This window comes from Carya illinoinensis, chromosome 1, assembly GCF_018687715.1.
Source record: "Carya illinoinensis cultivar Pawnee chromosome 1, C.illinoinensisPawnee_v1, whole genome shotgun sequence".
Taxonomy (NCBI): domain Eukaryota; kingdom Viridiplantae; phylum Streptophyta; class Magnoliopsida; order Fagales; family Juglandaceae; genus Carya; species Carya illinoinensis.
Genome location: NC_056752.1, coordinates 22082843 through 22102888, shown reverse-complemented (window position 1 = coordinate 22102888; position 20046 = coordinate 22082843). Strand labels below are relative to the sequence as shown.

General features: G+C 34.8%; 1 protein-coding gene and 1 non-coding gene across 3 annotated transcripts; one reads left to right on the top strand and one right to left on the bottom strand.

The window, feature by feature from the left end:
- Nucleotides 1–320: 320 nt before the first annotated feature.
- On the top strand, nt 321–428 carry LOC122293614. The gene has a single exon (XR_006237318.1). It is a non-coding gene; the product is annotated as a small nucleolar RNA R71 (small nucleolar RNA).
- A 7462-nt stretch (nt 429–7890) lies between these two features.
- LOC122313509 (beta-amyrin synthase) lies at nt 7891–15033 on the bottom strand. Of its 2 annotated transcripts, none has more exons than XM_043128593.1 (18): nt 14856–15033; nt 14462–14754; nt 12494–12679; nt 12179–12268; nt 11844–12041; nt 11565–11649; nt 11290–11456; nt 10825–11016; nt 10614–10727; nt 10319–10438; nt 10087–10209; nt 9735–9833; nt 9543–9599; nt 9241–9431; nt 8963–9140; nt 8790–8870; nt 8608–8691; nt 7891–8260 (listed from the first exon to the last, which is right to left on the bottom strand). In XM_043128593.1, the coding sequence occupies exons 2-18, from the start codon at nt 14660–14662 to the stop codon at nt 8138–8140; spliced, it is 2289 nt and encodes a 762-aa protein (XP_042984527.1). In that variant the 5' UTR covers nt 14663–14754; nt 14856–15033; the 3' UTR covers nt 7891–8137. The 2 variants fall into 2 exon arrangements, with proteins under 2 accessions (XP_042984527.1, XP_042984535.1); XM_043128601.1 differs by having other exon boundaries at nt 14462–14670.
- Between the last annotated feature and the right edge of the window lie 5013 nt (nt 15034–20046).

The following is a 20046-nucleotide window of genomic DNA, read 5'->3' as shown; positions in this document are numbered from 1 at the left end:
CGTGTGTTGGCTTTAAGTCCTTAGTCTTCAACGCCTCTAGCTCTCTAATGAGCATCTCAACCTTAGCTTTTAGGTTATCTTCTTCCCTGAGATGGTAAATTCCACCACCATTTAGGTTTGCTGCACGTCGTGACCTATTTGTGCTCTCAGTAGTACTAGGTTCAGTCCAAGTGTGAGCTTTTTCAGCAAGCTCATTGAGGTATTTTATGGCCTCATCAAGATCTTTCTGTAAGAACTCACCATTACACATCATCTCCACAAATTGACGCTCTCTAGATGTAAGTCCCTCATAAAAATAGCTCACTAAGCGCCAATTCTCATATCCATGGTGAGGACACATACTCAATAGCTCATTAAATCTCTCCCATGACTAATACAAAGTCTCACTATCCTTTTGTACAAAGGTGGAGATTTGCCTTTTTAAAACATTGGTCTTATGTTGGGGAAAGTATTTATTAAAGAAGACCTGAGTCATCTCATTCCATGACCCAATAGATCGTGGTCTCAATGAGTATAGCCAACTCTTAGCTCTATCTTTCAAAGAGAAAGGAAAGAACTTAAGTCTCACAATGTCATCAATTGCATTTTGACTATGAAAAGTCGCAACTACTTCCTCAAACTCCCTAATGTGCACATATAGATTTTCATTTTCCAAGTCATGAAAAGTAGGGAGTAACTGTATCATCCCTGTTTTAAAATACAATTGGCTAATATTAGCTGGAAACATGATGCATGATGGTGTGGCTGTGCGTGTAGGGTGGAGGTAATCCTGAAGGGTCCTAGTGGGTTGATCTTCGTGTTCACTCATTTTCTTAGAATTATAAGAATTATCAAACAAATGATCAGAAAAATTAAACTCTGACTCTAACACGTCTACAAGCAAACCGACCCAAGGCGTCTCTATACCTATGCATGCAAGGTAGAGAAAAATGCAACACTAAAAAAACTACAAAAAGAAAAAGAAAATAAAAAAAATGCAACAAGCTAAAATAAGGAACAAAGTTACCGCCTTTACAAACTGTTGAAAAGAAAAACTATCTCACAATTCTTCTACCGTCTCCCCAGCAACGGCGCCAAAATTTGATTACGCCCAAAGAATAACGCGGTAGTTGTAGCACAGCTTTGGGGTGTCGATTCCACAGGGAGACAAATTAAAAAAATAGCAAGAGGAACAAATAAACTAAAGAAAAATATTAAATAATTAATAGAGAACAAAGATTAATTTTAAATGTAAATTCAAGTGAAACAAAGTGATTAACAGAAAAAGTACTCAAATTTGACAAACAGTAGAGCGTCGGGAATCCCTTGCACAAATTTTGTATTTTAATTATTCTTAATTCATTGGATACCTCAATTAGGAACTCAATTCCCGCAATTCCTAATCAGAAGGTATAGATTTATAAATCGGACTTAAATAAAATGTAACCCTTTGAAAAAATATTCACCACTTTTACAAAACATGAATTACTACCCCTATTGATAAAATCTAATGACGACAATATACTCAGGAAGCGATATTGCAGTAAAAAACTAAATCAATATAGATAAATAATTGATCCAAACATAATCAAAGAACTAATCCATTTAATAGAAAAAGCATGACTGAATCCATAAACACAATAAATTCTATGATTATTTGGAGAATAAAACATCAACGATGAATTGAGAATGATAAAACAAAAGAGTTTTAGCAATTGAAAATCAAATATATGAATTAACAATAAATCAGAAATACCATCAAATGTGCAAGTTCATCCCTAACACTACTTAAGAATTTAGTTACCCATAAATATAATGGACAACAAAAATCTTCAGAGAAAACTGAAGCGAACGGTGGCCATGGAAGTGATTTTCTCCTCTCTTCAGATCTGCCTCTTGTGCCCCTTACTCCCCTCCATTTCATGCTAATGATATACTTATATAGGGTAAGAAAGAAACCCTAATGTCCTCTTGATTTCTGTATAAAAAAATCGTCTAAATTTTAGGACTTATCTTGGCAGCCACGTACACCCTTCAGGAGTTCAAATTTGGAAATTCTTATTAGAGAAAAAGTTATAGCCCTTTAAGATATATTTCTAATGCATCAAGAATCGCATCAATCCGATATGTGAGTAAAAAGATACAGTCAAAAGACTAAAAGTATGTCCAGACTGTCCCTAGCGAATTTCGGACTTGGACTTCTTGTGGTCTCATTTTGTGATTTTTTTTCTTTTTCTTTTCTTCCAAATTGCTCTCAAACCCCATGAATGTCCTCCTTTGAATTTGACTAGGCTTGACTTGCTCTTTTATAAATTATGAAATTAGACATAAAAAAAAAAAAAAAAACTGCTTAGGAGTATCCCAACGTAAATAGAAATTCAATTAAAGAATACACATTAATTCCTATGATTTCTATCCACATTTTAGCATTTTAGTCTAATAATAGGGTATATAGAGTGCACTTTCGCACACTCATCAGAATCCATTCCCAAAAGTCTACGGGTCATATAGCCTCAAATTCAATCGTATTCAATACCAACACAAAATCTACTATTTCCAACACCCTGATGGACCTATATCTTTCGAATCAATAAAAATAATTTCCTAAAATCTGCTATTACAACCTCAAGTTGACAATAATTATTTTCTAAACTAGCTCGATATCTTCAATCCTCAAAGAATTACACAAACTAGATCATTACCGCCAATCCTCAAAGAAAACCACTCTAGAAAACTTTTCATATCAATAACTCAACTCTAATCAACCCCATTTTAATGGTTACAAACTAATCACTCACTAGAGTAGATCAAGCTACAGCACTAAGTCTGTAAAACTAAGAACTCAATTCTTATTATAAATCAGTCCTTCAACTCTGCAATTCTAAAACCTTAAATCAAATAAGAATCATCTTTCGAAACTTCTAATATCAAAGAACTTACATCCCTTAATAGAACAATCGACTCCCAAATCTTTCAAATTCTAAAACATTAATAGATAATAAATCATTTTCTGAAATTCTCAAGATTGGTGGCTTTAATCCGAAACATTCACCTTAAAAGCTTGTAAAATCTAAAGCCCTATTTGCCACCAAATTACTCATCCGAATCACGAAATCTAAAACTCGAAACTTAATTATTCCCCCCCCCCCCAAAGCTTGTCGAACCTAACACCTTAATTACCATAAACTTATTTTCCTAAAATCTATAAGGCCCCAAACTTTAAAACTTTGCTGAAACTTCATAAAATCTATCATTGAAATTTGTTGAATTTACAGCCTACTACGGTATAGACCATTTCATAAACTCCACGGAACCAAAGAACTCAATTATTCTACTTCCCTAAAAGATCACCCAGATCATGCCATTCTCTCCAAGCCTTGATAATATAAAAAAAACAAACCACACAAGGCATTCATCACGAAAGATTAGATTAGACCCATACCTGCCATGACTCCAGCATTCTGAGTCTCCGTAACCTCGCCTCCAACGGTACCAAGAGTCACTGCGCACATGAGCCCGAGTAATTGCCTCTAATTAGTTCTACCACTGCGACGAGCTCCACGGCTTTCTTGAACTCGACTAGGGCACTCACGAGCAAGATGCTCCGTCTGGCCGAATTCAAAACATTGGTTACTACCCAGACAACACTTGCCTCCGTGAGCTCTATTACATCTTCCACAAATTGGCACTCGTCCTCCCATACGCACTCCTGAGGCTGCTTGTGGTCGAGTCCCAGCCCGCTGAACAAACTTCTGAGGCGAACCCGAACTACTTCCTTCACCAGTAAAACTCTGCCTCTTTTGCCATGGAGGGGAGCCCATATTTAGATTATTCTCTCGCTCTACAAGAGTGACCACATCCACTAAATCCTAAAAGGTGGATATCCGGTGGCTAACCACCATTCGACGTATATCAGGACGTAGACCCTCCTGGAAACGCTCGGCCTGCATCTCCTCCGAGGTGATGAGGTGGGGAGCAAATCGCCTAAGTTCTATAAATTTTTGGGCGTACTGTTCCACGGTCATGCTCCCTTGGACTAAGCTTGAGAACTCTCTTACTTTTTGCCGCCTCACTGAAGCGGAAAAGAAGCGATCATTAAATTCTTTCTTAAAGCGTTGCCAGGTCACAGCAGCAAAAGACCCCAAACCTTAAATAAAAATCCCTTAAACATATCCTTAAAGTTCGTTGAACCTACACTCTCCTATACTATAGCCTCGTTACATAAATTCTACAAAACCTTGACCTCAATCATCTTAAGCGACTTAGAGCTAATTCCTCTCCTCATTGCTACGAGAGTTCCCACCTTACAAAGATTGCCTAAACCATGACATTCCGTTCAGACCTCAACATCATACAAGCAAACCACATCGCTAAAAATTCAAAGCTACTACACTAAATGTTCATGCCTAATAATAGCATCCTCGATTATACCACCTTCCTGCCACAACACAACCTTTGACCCCCTTTAAGAAAAACAAATAAAACCAACAACATAAAACCAAAAACCCAAACCAAACCACATAACATGAAAACAAAAAGAAACCACCATGCAATAACACAACTAAATAAATATATACAAGCAAACAAGATCAAACAAATAAAACAAATACAACAAATCTAATAGCAACTTTACTTAACATAATTTTTAAAACACAACTTAAAAAAAAAAATTCTGGTACTACCTACGGAACATGTGGTTTTACCCAGAGCTAAACCACTCTGATACCACCTCTGACGACCCAAATCCCCACGCATGGACACGGGAAAATCGAGACGTCCGGATGATGACATCACGGGTCACCACCCTATCGACGTGTGCCAAATGTGTGTGTAAGCAAAGAATGTGCATGAGAAACACGCAGCAAAAAGCAAAGTCAATAACTAAGTACCAGAATTTTTCTTAATTTAATACAAATCTGTTCAAAACATACATAATAAAATATTACAAAACACAAATATTGTTTTTAAACCAAACAACAAAGCTTAAACTTTAACTTCAGCACCCCAGCGGAGCCGCATCCTCAGGCTCGGCCTCTTCCTCTTCCTCGAACTCTGCACCAAAATCTACAGTACCAAAAATGGTGCCGCAGGTAAGTAAAACCCAAACACTACTAGATAAAAACATATAAACTCAAACAATATGCATGAAAGGATACCGATGCTCAAAACCCATAAAATCATATTTTTCCACACACGCCAAAAATCTCATTTGGCCCAAAAACATAACATTTCCAAATATCACGCCAAAAGTCACATTTGGCCCATATCAAACTCAAACCATTAACCAATTAATTTGTATGAACCATGACCTCCCCTAGGGGTCATCCGCACACCCTGGCTCCTGTGCCACACCGCAGGTAACGACTACGCGTATGACACCTAAACGAGTGATGCACAGTTCCGCGCCCTGCGCGTTCGTAGCCAAGCATCCTCTAGCCCTCACCAGCGAAGGGTCACGGAGTCGGTGCATAGAGCGATGCCCAGTTCCGTGCCCGGCGCGTTTGTAGCCAAGCATCCTCTAGCCCCCGCTCCCGTCGTCGCCCAGCGACAACTCAGGGGACGTCACTCAATATATTATGCTCCTGAGTGACCAAAGGAGCTCCACCGGGATAATAACCCATCCCGACTTGGGCTCGTGAGACACACGCAACCGAAAATCCATTTACGCCAATAAAACAGGATTGTCTCGATTAAAATAAAATGCACATGTATGCAATATGCAACACACGCCTCATGGCACAAATAACCAAGCAATCACAAACAGTCAGAACCAAGCACTCCGTCCTCAAACCATCAACCCCCGAACTCCTCGGACTTAATCCGAAATCAGCCAACCAACAGATAAATATTTATTGAATGAGAAAAATATATTTAAATCTAAAAGTAGAGCTTAGAAAATACTTACAGCACTATACGGTATTTTTAGAAAGCTCTCGGCGTTGCAAACGGCAGAGGAAAAGCAACGTAACAGTGTAATTTACACTATGGCCGTGGGTAATAAATTACCCACTTTCAAACGGGGACAAACCAAGGCACGAAATGGATAGGGAATGGTCTTGAGATATTTATAAAGCTAAAGGAAATGAGTTTTGGCCGTGGGTGGTGGTGGAAAAGGCGGTCAAAGGCCAAAAAGGGGCTGAACGGAGTTGAGCTCGTGGGAGCTGCTCCGGTAACTAATCGAGGCCGAAAATGGGTGGGTTAGGTCGGCAAGAGGTGGGGGAAGAAACTGTGAAGAGATAGTGGCCGGAGGTGGTGCGATGGCGCCGGAATCGGTGAAAATCCGTGTGGCTTGGAGGAGCTCATGGTGGCTAACGATGACTCAGATGGAGGTGAAACTTGGTGGGGATGTTCATCGATGAGAGGGGAAGAAAACTGGGTGGGTGATGTAGGCCACGCCACCAGCGAACGGTGGTTCTGGGTTGCGAAAGCAACCGGCGAGAGGGGGAAAAACAGAGCAGGTGTCGTGACTTCCAGGGGCTCGTGGCGGCTAACGGCTGGTCCGATGGCTCTGAAAATTGGTGGGGATGATCTCTGGTGGAAGGGGAAGAGAATGGTGGTGATGGTGCACTAAACAGTGGCCAGACGGCGGAGAACTGGGCGGTCAAAGGAGCGGCAACGGGAAGGAGAAAAGAGAAGGAGTAGCGCGCGGGGAGAGAGGAATCGGGGAAAAAGAAGAAGAAAAAGAAAGAAAAGAAGGGAAAGAAAAAGGAAAGGGAAAAAAGAAAAAGAGAAAAGAAAAGAAATGAGGTCCAATCCTCACTCCGGAAACCAAATACAGATCCGCCGAAAACGATATTAAAAACTGTAAAACGACTAAATAAATTAAACACAACATCAAATAAATTAAAACCAATTTAAAATAAAATAATTTAAAATAAAAGAACAATTATATTAAATAAATTAAAAAGCGTGTTCAGTAAAAATACACGTAAAAACGGGTCATCACATCGTTTGTTCTATTCCACTACAAAAACCTCGTTTTTTGGAGGTTGTGGTGTAAATAGTGCATTAATCGTGCTTAAAAAAATAATAATAAATAAAATAAAATAATTGGTAAGCCATTCCACTCACATAGTATATTATTCGTGCCTTCATACCCATGACCCTAATATTTCGAATACCTAGATTGCGAAGAGAATAAATTAGATATCTGTCATTTGACAGTTGATGCAACAATATCCTAGACAGTTAATGCAACAATATCCCTGACATGGAAAAGATCAACAAAGCGGTCTCATATAAATTATTCTTTGTCAACAAATCATAAAAGAATAGTCATGTAAAACTTTGCATCCCCAATTTCATTACGAATTTCATTCATAATCTTTCTTGCTTGCCTTTTTCGGAATTTACACTTTCATCACAGCCTCTAAACCCATCGAATAGCGTCATCGAGGCCTTAAGCCGGAGTCATTGTTCAAAACTTGTGTTTTTCGATGCGTCACTTTGTCAATATGTCTCGATTGATTCTTTAACTCTTTACAAGTTTTGATAGCGCAACATTGAGTAGTAAACCACAATGTTTGTGAAGTTGTTGAAGATGGAAGCTACCACTCCAACTTCTCAGTGTGACCGTTTTAGTACTTAACATGTCGGCTAGGTTCCTTGGTTCCATCTTCAACCAACAGTATATTTGGTTGGTGACCATTCAAATCGCTTAAGACGGAAATCGAGAATTATGGTTATTCTTTCTAGAATATGGATATTATTCCATAGGAATTTAATATAAACCAACTTTAAGATATGAGCTGAAGGCCAAAAAAGGCCACAATTTAGACAGCAATACCAAAAGTTAGGGATCGACAATTGAGGCAGTAGCACTAGCACTGTTCAAGCCTAATGCCATTCTTCTATTGATTAATACAAACATTTTTTTACCTGATGTAGAGTTCAAGAGCAAAAAGGTGTATATATAGCCAAAGGAAGAACTTTTCATCTACTTTATATGGTTCTGTAATACAATTGTGTACAGCAACTTCAACTCTATTTTAAGTGGCAGCCTTTTGTAAACTTTATACAAAAATCAACACAGCTACCAAAGCAGAGAAAAGTAAATGATACAGAAATAGTAACAGAATTAGCGACTTGCTTTGTTATCGGTGTGTACTCTCGTATAGTGGTTGAGCTGTATATGTATATATATAGTTCACAACTAGAGTTAAAGGCTTGTTGATTGCAATGGGACACGCTTGCGGTATTCTGCAAGAGCCCACAATGGGTATATGTTTCTATATGCTGCATAGTGTAACATACAGTTCTTCATGAAGACTCCAGTGATTTCCTGCATAAAAGGGTAATAAATGGTAAGAAAGCTTTGAACTTGAGATTCAAGGATAATATATATTTAATTTTCTTCTCTTAAATCCAGTGATTTCCTTCCTCCCTTTTTCTTTCTAAACTAATATTCAAAGTTTCACATAGTTGTGTGGCCTTGTGCATGCTGAGTGTAGAGTTTATCTTGCTAAACTATGTTTTGTAGTGCAAAAAGGAATTCCATTTTCATATATATTTTCATTTTTATTTAGGAGTATTTGTTTCTTTCTCTTTTTATTTTTCTTATTTGAACCTATTTGTTCAGGAAAAACAAAACGGAAAAAGGTTATTTGAAGCAATTCCAATGAGAGATACCTGTTGAGGAAAATCGCCATCCTCCATTTGAGAATTAATTATCAACTTTGCCGCGCGGTGAAGGGGTGTTGGGTCTCTCTCAACCTATTGCAAATACAAATTTAAGATCACAATATGACAGAAAATCATGTGTAATGAAATGAGACGTTATATAATGCTAAATTTGTGAACCATAAACTAACCTGTCCAGCATGAATAAGACCCATCATGGCCCATGCGGTATGTACCAAATTTGATCGGTTTCCTTCCAGAGGAACATATTCCTATGAAATCAAGAAGAAAAGTTTATCTTTTAGTCTTGTTCAAATAAATCTACCTAGCATTGGAATTTTAAAAAGATTACATAAAAAATTACCTTGTTTGGGCATGATAGATAGCTCTCTCCCCAACCTCCATTATCTCTTTGTGCTTTGAGTAGAAAATCAACTCCTTTGCGCATAGCTGGACAGTTGTTAAAAGTCTTGCCAGCTGCAGCCAACCCTCCAAGTGCAAACCATGAACCATATGTGAAGCAAACTCCCCAATTTCCATACCTAAGGAAATGCTTAATCATGCCACTGATCTCTCTAAAAGATGTACATAAGAGCATATAATCGTTTGAAATATATCTAATGAACCAGTGTAGGAACATACCAAGAACCATCAGGCATTTGTATGTCTTCAAGGAACCGAGCAGCATTTTTTATGAAATTATCAATCTCTTTCTTCCTGTGTCCAGGGTACAACTTCTTAAACAAAACTAAAGCCTGGATTGCTGAGGAAGTACACTCAACATACTCATGTTCAATGACAATGTCGGCAAAGAATTCTGTGGGATTAAGCAGCTGAGGAAAAAGCAGAAATTAATAAGGGTGGATTTATCAACTCTAGATAAGTTCTGAAGTATTTTCAAAGGAAAATATTTCCAGGTGACTTGAATATTTTGAGATACTTACTTCCAACCACTCTTGGGCTCCAGCTGGCTCCCAAGCAGATAAACCACCATTTTCACTCTGCATTTAGCCATAGAATAGAGCTATTTATACGAACACAGCGAAATACTTGAGAAAAAAAACCTTCAAATAAGTTGAATTTCAAAAGCCTATAAATTTTGATTATTCACATCAACAGTGGATGTTAATCCTCACCTGCAGAGAGAGTAAAACATTTACAGAATCGTAGAATTGCTGAGGTTCCATTTTCTCACCAATAATTTCTGGTGGCATCATTGAGAAAAGAAGGCAGCACTGTGATACAGAAGAAAATTTCATGAGGAACAGACTAAATGCAATACTCACGTCATATGAACATTTGAGCAAAGACAACTTATAATTAGTCCACTATTATTTTACAACTCCATTTAAAATGAAGAGTAATTATGTAAGATTGAAAATATTTTTAATAAAGTGGCACAATTACATTAGTTGATTTGAAGTGAATAGTAAAATAGTTTTGAAAAAGTTGTACGTATATCATCATCCTTTGAACCAAGTTAATTACCTTCAAACCTTCTGCAGTGCAATCAGAAACTTGCCATCCATGATCTTGATCAGAGAAAGTCCATGATCCTTTAGAAATGTGGCGAAACATGCTTTTGAAGTCTCCAGAAGGATTGTCTTTGACCTTTACAATTTTAAGGGGAAAATTAATAATTAGTATTTATTCTTTTTAAAAGAAAATTGTATATTTGACTACTATGGTGGAGATATGCTTTCAGAATAGAAACTAAAACCTGAGATTTCTTTATGAAGTCATGCCCTCTGGCAAGTGTAGGTCCAATTTCATCTATAAGATTACTTGCAAGCAAAGCTTGAATGGCAAAACCAGTATCCCACTGTTGACTACCAAAACTCTACATACAAATGGCAGATATCAAAATCAGCAATGAGTTCTTTTTCATTCAAGGACCCTCAGCACTTACAAATTTAAAGCTAGAGGACCAGAGATTGAGTTATGCTCAGTTTTAATGCATATAATTTATACAACTAACTCTAGAAAGAGATTTAGGTAAGGAAATTTGCAGAAACCTGCATCTTGATTCCATCTTCAGCAACCCATATGTAATCTGGGATCCTAGCAAGATGCTTCTTGAAATAAGCCCCATTTGGATCTTCAGCCCAACAAGCAAGCATACATAACACCTGTTGAGTGTAAATTGCATCAGGAGTACTGTCATATGTATAGCCTAAATAGATAGATGCTCTTCATTGTTTGTTCTTGATTGTATAATCACTTTACCTTTTCCACACATCCAATGGTAATGTATCTACTGTTCTCATCTTCATAATGAATGTGCTTCATTGTTACTTGAAGAGCCCTGTCTCTAACCAGCTTGTTAAGGGGCCAACGAGTGAGAAGGGGCTCAGTGAACAGGTATAGGCTATCCCAAAGCAGATCTTGTACCCAAGGATGGGGATAGTAGATATCCTCCTGTAATAATATAGCTTTGATTAAAGAGTGTGTTCGGAAGTATTTTCAAAAATATCTATAGCACATAAAACTTTAGAAACAAGAGCTTTGCTCCTCTTGAGGTATGTCATCCAATTTTTTTGTTGAATGACCATAAATTTTTAAAGATCTGAGAAACTTCTACTTCTTTTCTATATAACAGTCTTCTTTCCTCTATTCTTAATGGAATGGATGAGAGTACCAGAGCATATATACTCTCGGAGTACCTAATAATTTTATAGAGGTAAAACATACCTTTGCACATAGATGACGCACACTCCTCCAGTTAATCTCATTGTAAGGCTCATTATAGATCTCCTCCCTCAATTGAAGAATAAGAGGTGTGATTGGGCCTACAAACCGTTTGCCATATAGATATGACATGGGCATGTACACCATTCGGCAGTAGCACCACATTTTTGCTGCATTTAGTAGTAAAACAGAAATGTTGAATTAGGCAAGTTTTATATATTGTGAAGACAAGAAAGTTTGAGGATGTTTAATGAAGTAGTAACCAGACATATACAAACCTGGGTGCATCGGAAGAAATGAAGGAAGGATCCAAAACTCTGGCGGCATTGGGTTGCTTCCAATCCACTCGAACACACCAAGTATCTATATACATGGAATGATAATGAATAGTTGTCAATTCTCAGCAAATAAGCATCATGTGCAGTCGGTATATATCTATCTTAGAATATGATTTAAATAATTAAATCTATATTTTTTCATTTTGGGATAAGTGGTAATTTAACTTGATATTTTCCACTCCGAAAACTTTGGTTCACACGTTAGGGGGAGATGCATACCGAAAGCCAAGTCTTTCCCCAAGAAGGAATGTGAGTAGCACCACCATGATCAAGGATCCACTTTCGGGCTCTTGCACAAGCATTGTCCTGGCCACCCTCGGGTCCTTCCCCGAGTATACGCATACAAATGTAGCTGAGAGTGGTGCAAAACATGGTACTGTGGCCTTCTATGTGTAATCCCCACCCACCATCTTCATTCTACATTATACATATATTTGCATCAGACTTTAAACTTAGAAACAAAGATGAAGGTACAAAACAGGGAGAGAAAAAAAAGAAAATTCTGTAGAAACAGCTAATCCTAATACGTAAAGCTTCATAGAATAAGTATATACCTGATGACAGTATATGTATCGAAGGATTTCCTTCTGATGCTCAGTAGGGAACACTGTATTGAGATGTCCTGTAATGTACACACACATTACCTGCAGTTTTTTGGATTGAAAACAATAGACATTAGCATATATGCCTAATACCATCAAAATGGTAGGTCCTACATTTTTCCAAAGTGAATGTACGGGAAATTGCACGCCCCTAAATCTACAGAATAATTTTCAACTACTAAAGAGAGAAGAGTGTCTGCTTCATAAAGTGATGATCAGAGTGATAAATAAATAAATAAATAATGACAATGGAGATGAGTGTCTCACCAAGGGGGGAAGAAAAAACAATGGGCCGGCATTTTCAGCAGGCCAATGGCCATCACTGGCCTGCAAGGCCGAATAGAAATGGACTGCCCTCCTCAATGCAATTGTGGCCTTTTCATATGTGATTTCCTCTCCATCCTCTACCTTTTCTTGGGGGATTGTTTGTTGGAAGTTTTTCTCTCTGAGAAACTGCAGTCATAAAAATCTCAAAAATTAGTATAATATAAGCTTCAAGATCACTTTGTACCCACAAGTCAGACCAATATCATCAACTATTAAAACAGCATTAATTTGCAAATGCCATAATCACTGGGTTAAAAGTAAGTAAAAAATGCTAGCCGATCTTAGTTTAATATAAATAAATAAGGGGCAATAGCTGGTGCAGGTGTTTTCTTGTCCAGATTGATGCAGCCCACCCAAGTCAAGTCTACTCAAATCACATTTCTCTCTCTTTTTTTTTTTATTTTTTTATTTTTTTTATTTTTTTTTTTATCTTTCGAGTTTTTTAATCACCCCTAAAGTGGTCTCCTCCATCAAGACCCAACTCGCTCGAGGCTTTCTATATTCCATCATTTGTCTTTGAAAAATAAGGGAAATAATCTTAAAAAGGGATAAATAAATTGCGTCCCCTTCCACCAGCAAGATTCGGTGGTCTAGGGTAGCGACAGTCAAATTAATACTGATTATTATTCTCTTAATTAGACAACGGGTGCAGTAGTATTGACCAGAAATAGTTTTAAAAATAATTAAAAAGATTAGATATGTTAGAATTTATGCATGCTTTGTATTTTAATTTTTAATTGAAGTCTAATAATAATGTGTAATGAATATTTTCCAAAAGTTGTTTATTTCAAGACCACTGAATACGGCGCCAAATGAAGCAACGAGTAGCCCACATGGCAGTTTGAAGTTGTTGGAGACGTCGACTTGTGGCTCTCATGCGCCACCGAGAAGCCTTCTATTAACGCCACGCACAGTGCTTTTGGGGTCTGTGAGTTTGGGACTTCCAAAATCGACTGTTTGATTTCCTCCCAGAGTGGCGCTTGTACTGCACACACCACAACAGCCTCTTGGAGCACTGTTTCAGTTTTTGCAGTGGATTTTCATTGTATTTTTTTTCGTGTCCTGATTTTACTTTTTAGAAAAATAAAAATTCAAAAAATAGTGCCTTCAAACTTTAGTTCAAATGGAGTGGTCCCCCCTCCACTTAGGCAGTGTTATTGTGGGGTTGGTATCCCCTACTCCGCTTAGTCGGGATATGGGGTTTTGTTACTTGGTTACTGTTAACTCTGTTACAGGCAGAGTTGTGCTATCTCTTAGACTTAGATCTTTAGAGATCTAGCTACCATCTGGACTAGACCATGCATGTCAGCCACAATAGTGTGCTAGAAAGCTATTAATGTTTGTAAGTGACTTGTTTTTAAGTCAACTTTATATGTCCTCTTTTAATGAATGGAATTTGGTATGTTATTATCAAAATAATACTAATAATAATAATAATAATAATAATAATTGAAGGGATAAAAAAGCGACATATACATCGCCTTCTATTCAAAAGATGTACTCAAAACATATGACTTTCCCAACACCAACACAAAATATATGTATATAAATATATATATATATATATATATTGCATGCGTGTGTGGGGAAGTCCCACGATTGACTTACTGTTGTTTCAGTAACCTTATAACAACGTTCCTGTTATGGAAATAACTCAATATGAAGTACTTGTAGATAGGAAAAATTATAGACTAACCACTACTCTACGATTTGTTTACAATTATGATTTAAAATAGAATATTTTTAGAAATTTTAGTTTGACTTTTATTTTGATTTGATGGATTTAAATATTAAAAAAAATTATATTATTAAGAATTTTAAATGAATGGTAATTAAGTTGTAAGGGTATCACTTCTCTGTAGATAGATAGTGAAAGATGAATATGAAGAGTATTATTAGTGTACGTACCTGCATTCGCCAGAGGAGATCACCGCTAGGCTTGACCTGATATCGATTCTTATAGAAATTTTGGCGAGCCTTTTCGACCTCACCTCGCTCTTCCTGGGTACCAGCCTCTGGATCAAACTCCCATATCTGCCTTCCCACAAAGTTGTTTGTGCTGTAGATGTAAGGGTCATTTCCACCTTCAGCTATCTTCAACCTCCACATTCTTCCTCCTGATAATTATCACTTTCCTTATATCAAACTGCCCGCACGTAGTTTTAAATTGTACGTAATCTAAAAGAATGGCTCGGGTGTGTCTGCAGTGAGTTTTAATCACCATTAGAGCAACAATATCAAGATATTACATAGAGAGAGAGAGAGAGAGAGAGAGAGAGAGAGAGAGAGAGATGGGGGTTACCTTTGAACAAGTTAATTAATTAAAAGTTAGGAAAAGGAAGGAAAAGAAGAGAAATTAACAAGGTAGGAAGAGGACGAGGAGCTGGCCTGAGACGTCAGGCAAAAGAAATTGAACGAAACAAGAAAGAGGATGCACTATGCAGACGCCTTGAAGTTGCAGAAGAAGTCAAGAGGCTCTCTTTGTTTATATAGAAGAACATCTTACCAAACTATCCAAGTCTACTATATGATATTTTTGTTTGGTATCTACGCTGATCACGATGTATCCCAACTCACTGTTAAACGTACGCGTTCAGTTAAAACAGCACCGCCGGTGGCTCCCGCTGCGACCACCGCTAGGCTTAATAAAAAAAAGTTTTTTTTTCAAATCATTTTTTAATATTTTTAAATATTTAAAATATATATAAAAAATTTATAATAATATTAAAAAAAATTCTTAATCGTTAATAATAATAATAATAATAATAATTTAAAAAAAAAAAGGAAAAAAAAAAAAAAAAAGAAGAAGAAGAAGAGGAGAAAGTGGTGGCCCCCTGCCACCAGCGGTGGCCTGTACTTTGTTCTAAACGTATATACACTTGGGTAGTTTTGTAAAAAGAATTGTGTCTTTTACGACATTCATCAATTGTTGTGTGACCTATTATAACTTTAAAAAATTAAAATATCAATATTTTTTTAGTACAACTGATGCGGTAGCGGTCTTATTTTGGCCGTGTGAAAACGATGTTTTTATAACAATTCTTTTCAATTTCCCATACAGTGATGTTGTAATCTCAAACTCGGACTCCCTAGAATTGCTTATATTATATATCTTTACTGAATAATTCGTAATGGAAAAGTAATATGCACTACAAAATCTAAGAATAGGTATCTCTATACATTTTTAAATCAAAGAATTTTGTATCCAAAATATACAATTAAGATATTGTTTACATATAGACATTTAAAAAAAAAACCTCAATAAATATATATATCAAAAGAAATGTCTCTTAAAATATCAAAAGAAATAATATTTACAGTTCTAGATTGTATGTGTATATACACACGTGTGTAGATTTTTAATTTTTCTTTTCAAATAAAAAGTCTTGCGATTATTTTCTATATGTCATCTCTTAACATCTTTATTTCTAAGTGGATTATTTTCCTAGTCTCTCACAATAATTTCCTTCTTCCCTTGACAAAAATATGAATTAAAAAACATTTGAATTGATCTTTTGTTCTTATCTAAGAGCATCCTCATTGGATTATACAAATACAAATCTAATGAGAAATTTAGCTAATAGAACTTGAAAATTTTCTACATTGAATTATCTAACTTCAAAATTTTTGACTTTTAATTACAGTAAAATTAAGATTTTGAACCAAATTTAATTGTTATTATTTCACATTCAAATGAATAAAAAATAATATATTTATACACACTCTCTCTCCTTCTATTCTCCCTCCCCATCCAAGTGATTTTAATATCTTAAAAGCTTTTTTTTTTTAAATTATGTTTATTAAATTAGTTTACTTTTTTCTGCACATGGAAGTATGTGATTTCTTGCATAATTTATTATATTGAACATATTTAATTGATGTAATTGATTAAAATAATTATTTTTTATTTAAAAATAATATAATTAATTATATTAATAAAATACGTAAAAAATATATAAAAATGACAAACATAAATATTTGTTAAAATATTCTCTCTGTATATTTCGTACAATATTGATGAGCGCACCCAAAACTCAATCGGCACACACATCCTTGTTTTCCTTTCCATTTCTTCATGCATTTTGAATTTGATTAAAATGATCACTTTAATTTTTGGGTGGGCAAAATTTCAAATCATACATATTTTCCCAATACAGATTGTACTATATAATTTTAAAAAATTATAATAATTAAATAAAATAAGTTAAAATGAGATGAAGAATCTAACTGGTCCTTAACTTCCTATCAAAATATCTCCAAACGTAATTTTTTGCAATCATATTTTAAAATTAGGGTATTTTAATAAAAATCTTTTATTTAAAATATAATTATATAAAAAGCTGTGAGCAATAAATGACGGATGGGCCTAGTCTTGATGCAGCACTATCAAGTGGTGCCACGAAACTTAATAAAAAAATCATATTCAAAACAGAAAATGTAGTTGGGTTGACAATACAGTTTTTGTTGTTTTATGGCTACAGACACAAAGAGCATTCATATTGGAGCAAATGTTATTGTTTTATTTCCTTATAACCCTCTCTGTTTTATGTGAATGGAATTTTAAAGTCAAATTTATCTCATATTATATTATTTTATTATTATATAATAAATAATTTAATATGAATAAAATAATCAAAATTAAATTCATCTTATATTAATTAAAATTTATATTTGACTTTAGTTATTTAAATAAAAAAGATCATTGTTTCATATCAGTTTAAATTTTAGTTATTTCAACTTGTATCGACTTATATTTCGATTTTTTTATTTTTTTTTCATTTCAAATGTGAATGCTATAAGAGAACGAAATAAATATGACTAAGATCGAATCGAATGTCTTCGTTACCAACCGACAACAAATAATGGAATTGTCAAAATGGGCAGGCCGAGCTACGCCGTCCCGTTTTTTAAAAAATATTTTAAATTAATTAATTAAGTTTGTATTTCCCAACTTTTATATGACTTTGGACAAAGAATATTATTAGTACATGCATGTTACCAACTTCAAACAAAAGGTGCTGAAAGTTAGCAGGTCAACACTTGTTTTGCTAGCTTTCTTGGCAGTTGGCATACTCCTAAGTCTATCTTTCCCATTTGGAGCTTATCTCTTTTGTACGTTTAACGAGAAATAATACTTATAATCATGATTATATAAATAATTATTTTTAAATAAATAAATAAATATAAGATTTATATAAAAAAAATTAATTTTTTAATAATAAATTTTATTCTTTTTTAAAATAATTATACACGATACTTACACACTTTACGAATATATATAATCTTATTCTTATTTCATATAGACAAGTTAGGCTAGCTAACTATTTTGCAGTGGCATCAAAGTACTGTAATATATCCAAAAACGTGTTTAATTTTCATAATATTATTAATTATATATTACTCGGCAGGTAAGCAATCCACATTTCAGTAGATCATATTTGACTAATTCTCCCTAATTGCTTACAAAATACAAATTACGCGCTAAGTATTCGATTTGTTGACATTTGATTTACGGCGGCCATCAGTCTACTCATGGTGCCGACTAAACGGCTTAGCTGGATACCATGTAATCTGGCATTTTCAAACCTACACTACAGATCAAATGTATAGAACATAAAAAAATTCAGTTAGTTTAAAAAACATAAAATAAAATAAAAAATTTAAAAATAAAAATTAAGTGTAATGTATGATATATGATAATAAAATTTGAAAAGAAAAATCGAGATGGCTAATCAACCCATTTTCTATCTGGCCATCCTATTTTGAGGTGATTTGCCAGCATGCACCTAGGCACTGGGTGGCTAGATGACTTAAATTATCTTGAATCTCTGTCAAAGAGTATTGATATTGGCTTCATTAAAATTCAAACCAAATATATAAAATGATGAATATACGTAAATCAGAGCTACATTGGATTAGTCAAATATATCAATAGAGAGTTTTGAACTATAGTATTTCTTAATTTTCCTTCAAATTTGAATGGCTATTATACACTCATCAACTAGTTATTTTATTACATTTTAATTGCTAATGGCTCCATTTTTGCATTTCCCTCTCTCATTTTTGCTCCTTGCATTTTCTCTTTCCCTTTCTCTTTTTTTCATTTTTTGCAATGCACCGAAACATTGCTCTCAAATTCTGCGCGCGAGCTTCTTCTCCAAAGGCACCCTATATGTTCTCTCCCCTTTCTCTTGTTTTCAAGCTCTGTACTGATTCTTCCTTCCTTTGATTCTTCACGCAAAATCATTCTTGGCTTTTGTCTAGGTTGGCTCATATCAAATTTGCGCGTTGGGTCAGATTTCAAGTTTGTCGGATTTTTTTTCTCTTGCAACTCTAATTTTATTTCAGTTTTAGATTTATGGTCAGTCCCGTGGGGCTTTATTATTAAAAAAATAATATTATATTATTATTTTAATGAATCTAATGTGGTATTAAATTTTAGATTTATAGAAAACTTGTATTTTTTATTAAATTTTAAAGATGATTTTGATAAAATTAATGTGAATGTTCTAAGTAGTCAAAATTCGGTTGCTACTCAAAATAGTGGTCACCACTAGCCAGATTAATGCACAAGAATAAAAGGTGGAGTTGACTGATCTTTGAATGGTAGTGGCCGCTGCCTCTCTAAGAGACAACTGAAGTGGTGCTTGTAAGTGGCCTTAAAAATAAAATTAGGGCAATAGGCCGTTTGCTTTAGATTTTATAATTTTAGTTAGTTTTAAGTTTTTTAAAAATATTGTAGTCCGATGCGGTTTTGCTTTTTCTTAAAACTATAAAATATAAACAAAAGTAATAATTTAATTAGAATGAATGATATCAATATTATGTTATTAATTATGAAAATATAAAAAAAAATGGTCGTTAGGAATTAAAATAACTAAAATAAAATATATTTTATTTGATTAAAAAATATAACCAATAGATTTGCAAAATTTGATTAAAATAATTAAAAATCGAAAATGAATATTAATTTATTATTATATAGACTTTATATAGATAATTTAATATAGGATTAAATTTTAAATAAAGTAGAGAAAAGATAAAAGGTGTGATATTAGTTAAAATTTACGTAAAGTGATGGCCAATAATGCTAGCTAATGAAGACTCGCGTGGCATCACAGTGTGAACTCACCTGTCAAGCCAACGTCAATCCATTATCACACAAAACGAAACTTGTCGAAATAAAAATAAAAACAAACAAACAAAGTCATTACGCGACAAAAAAACAGAAAATCAAAACAAAAATTAAAATTAAAATAAGAAATCTTAAAAAACTAAAAAGAATTAAATTATGAATTTTTAATATAAAAATTCTAAACGGGAAATTTTTTAAATAAATAAATAAAAATAATTGACACATGGCAGTACTCGAGGCTCATCCGTTGGAGGCACCCATGGGCGTGGGCAACTTTTGAGTATCTCCCACGGCCAAGCTAGAGAGTCACCCACTGGCGGGTCAAGCCACTTTTGTTATGGCAAGATCTGTTTTTCTT

Bases quoted from the DNA above. Each gene is read 5' to 3' on its own strand.
- LOC122313509 (XM_043128593.1), bottom strand. From the start codon at position 14,662: ATGTGGAGGTTGAAGATAGCTGAAGGTGGAAATGACCCTTACATCTAC. The intron at 10,439-10,613 runs GTTTCTGCAAAT...ATTTGTATGTAG, and splicing joins AAGATGGAATCAAGATGCAG to AGTTTTGGTAGTCAACAGTG. The intron at 9,432-9,542 runs GTAAGTATCTCA...CTTTTTCCTCAG, and splicing joins GAGCCCAAGAGTGGTTGGAA to CTGCTTAATCCCACAGAATT.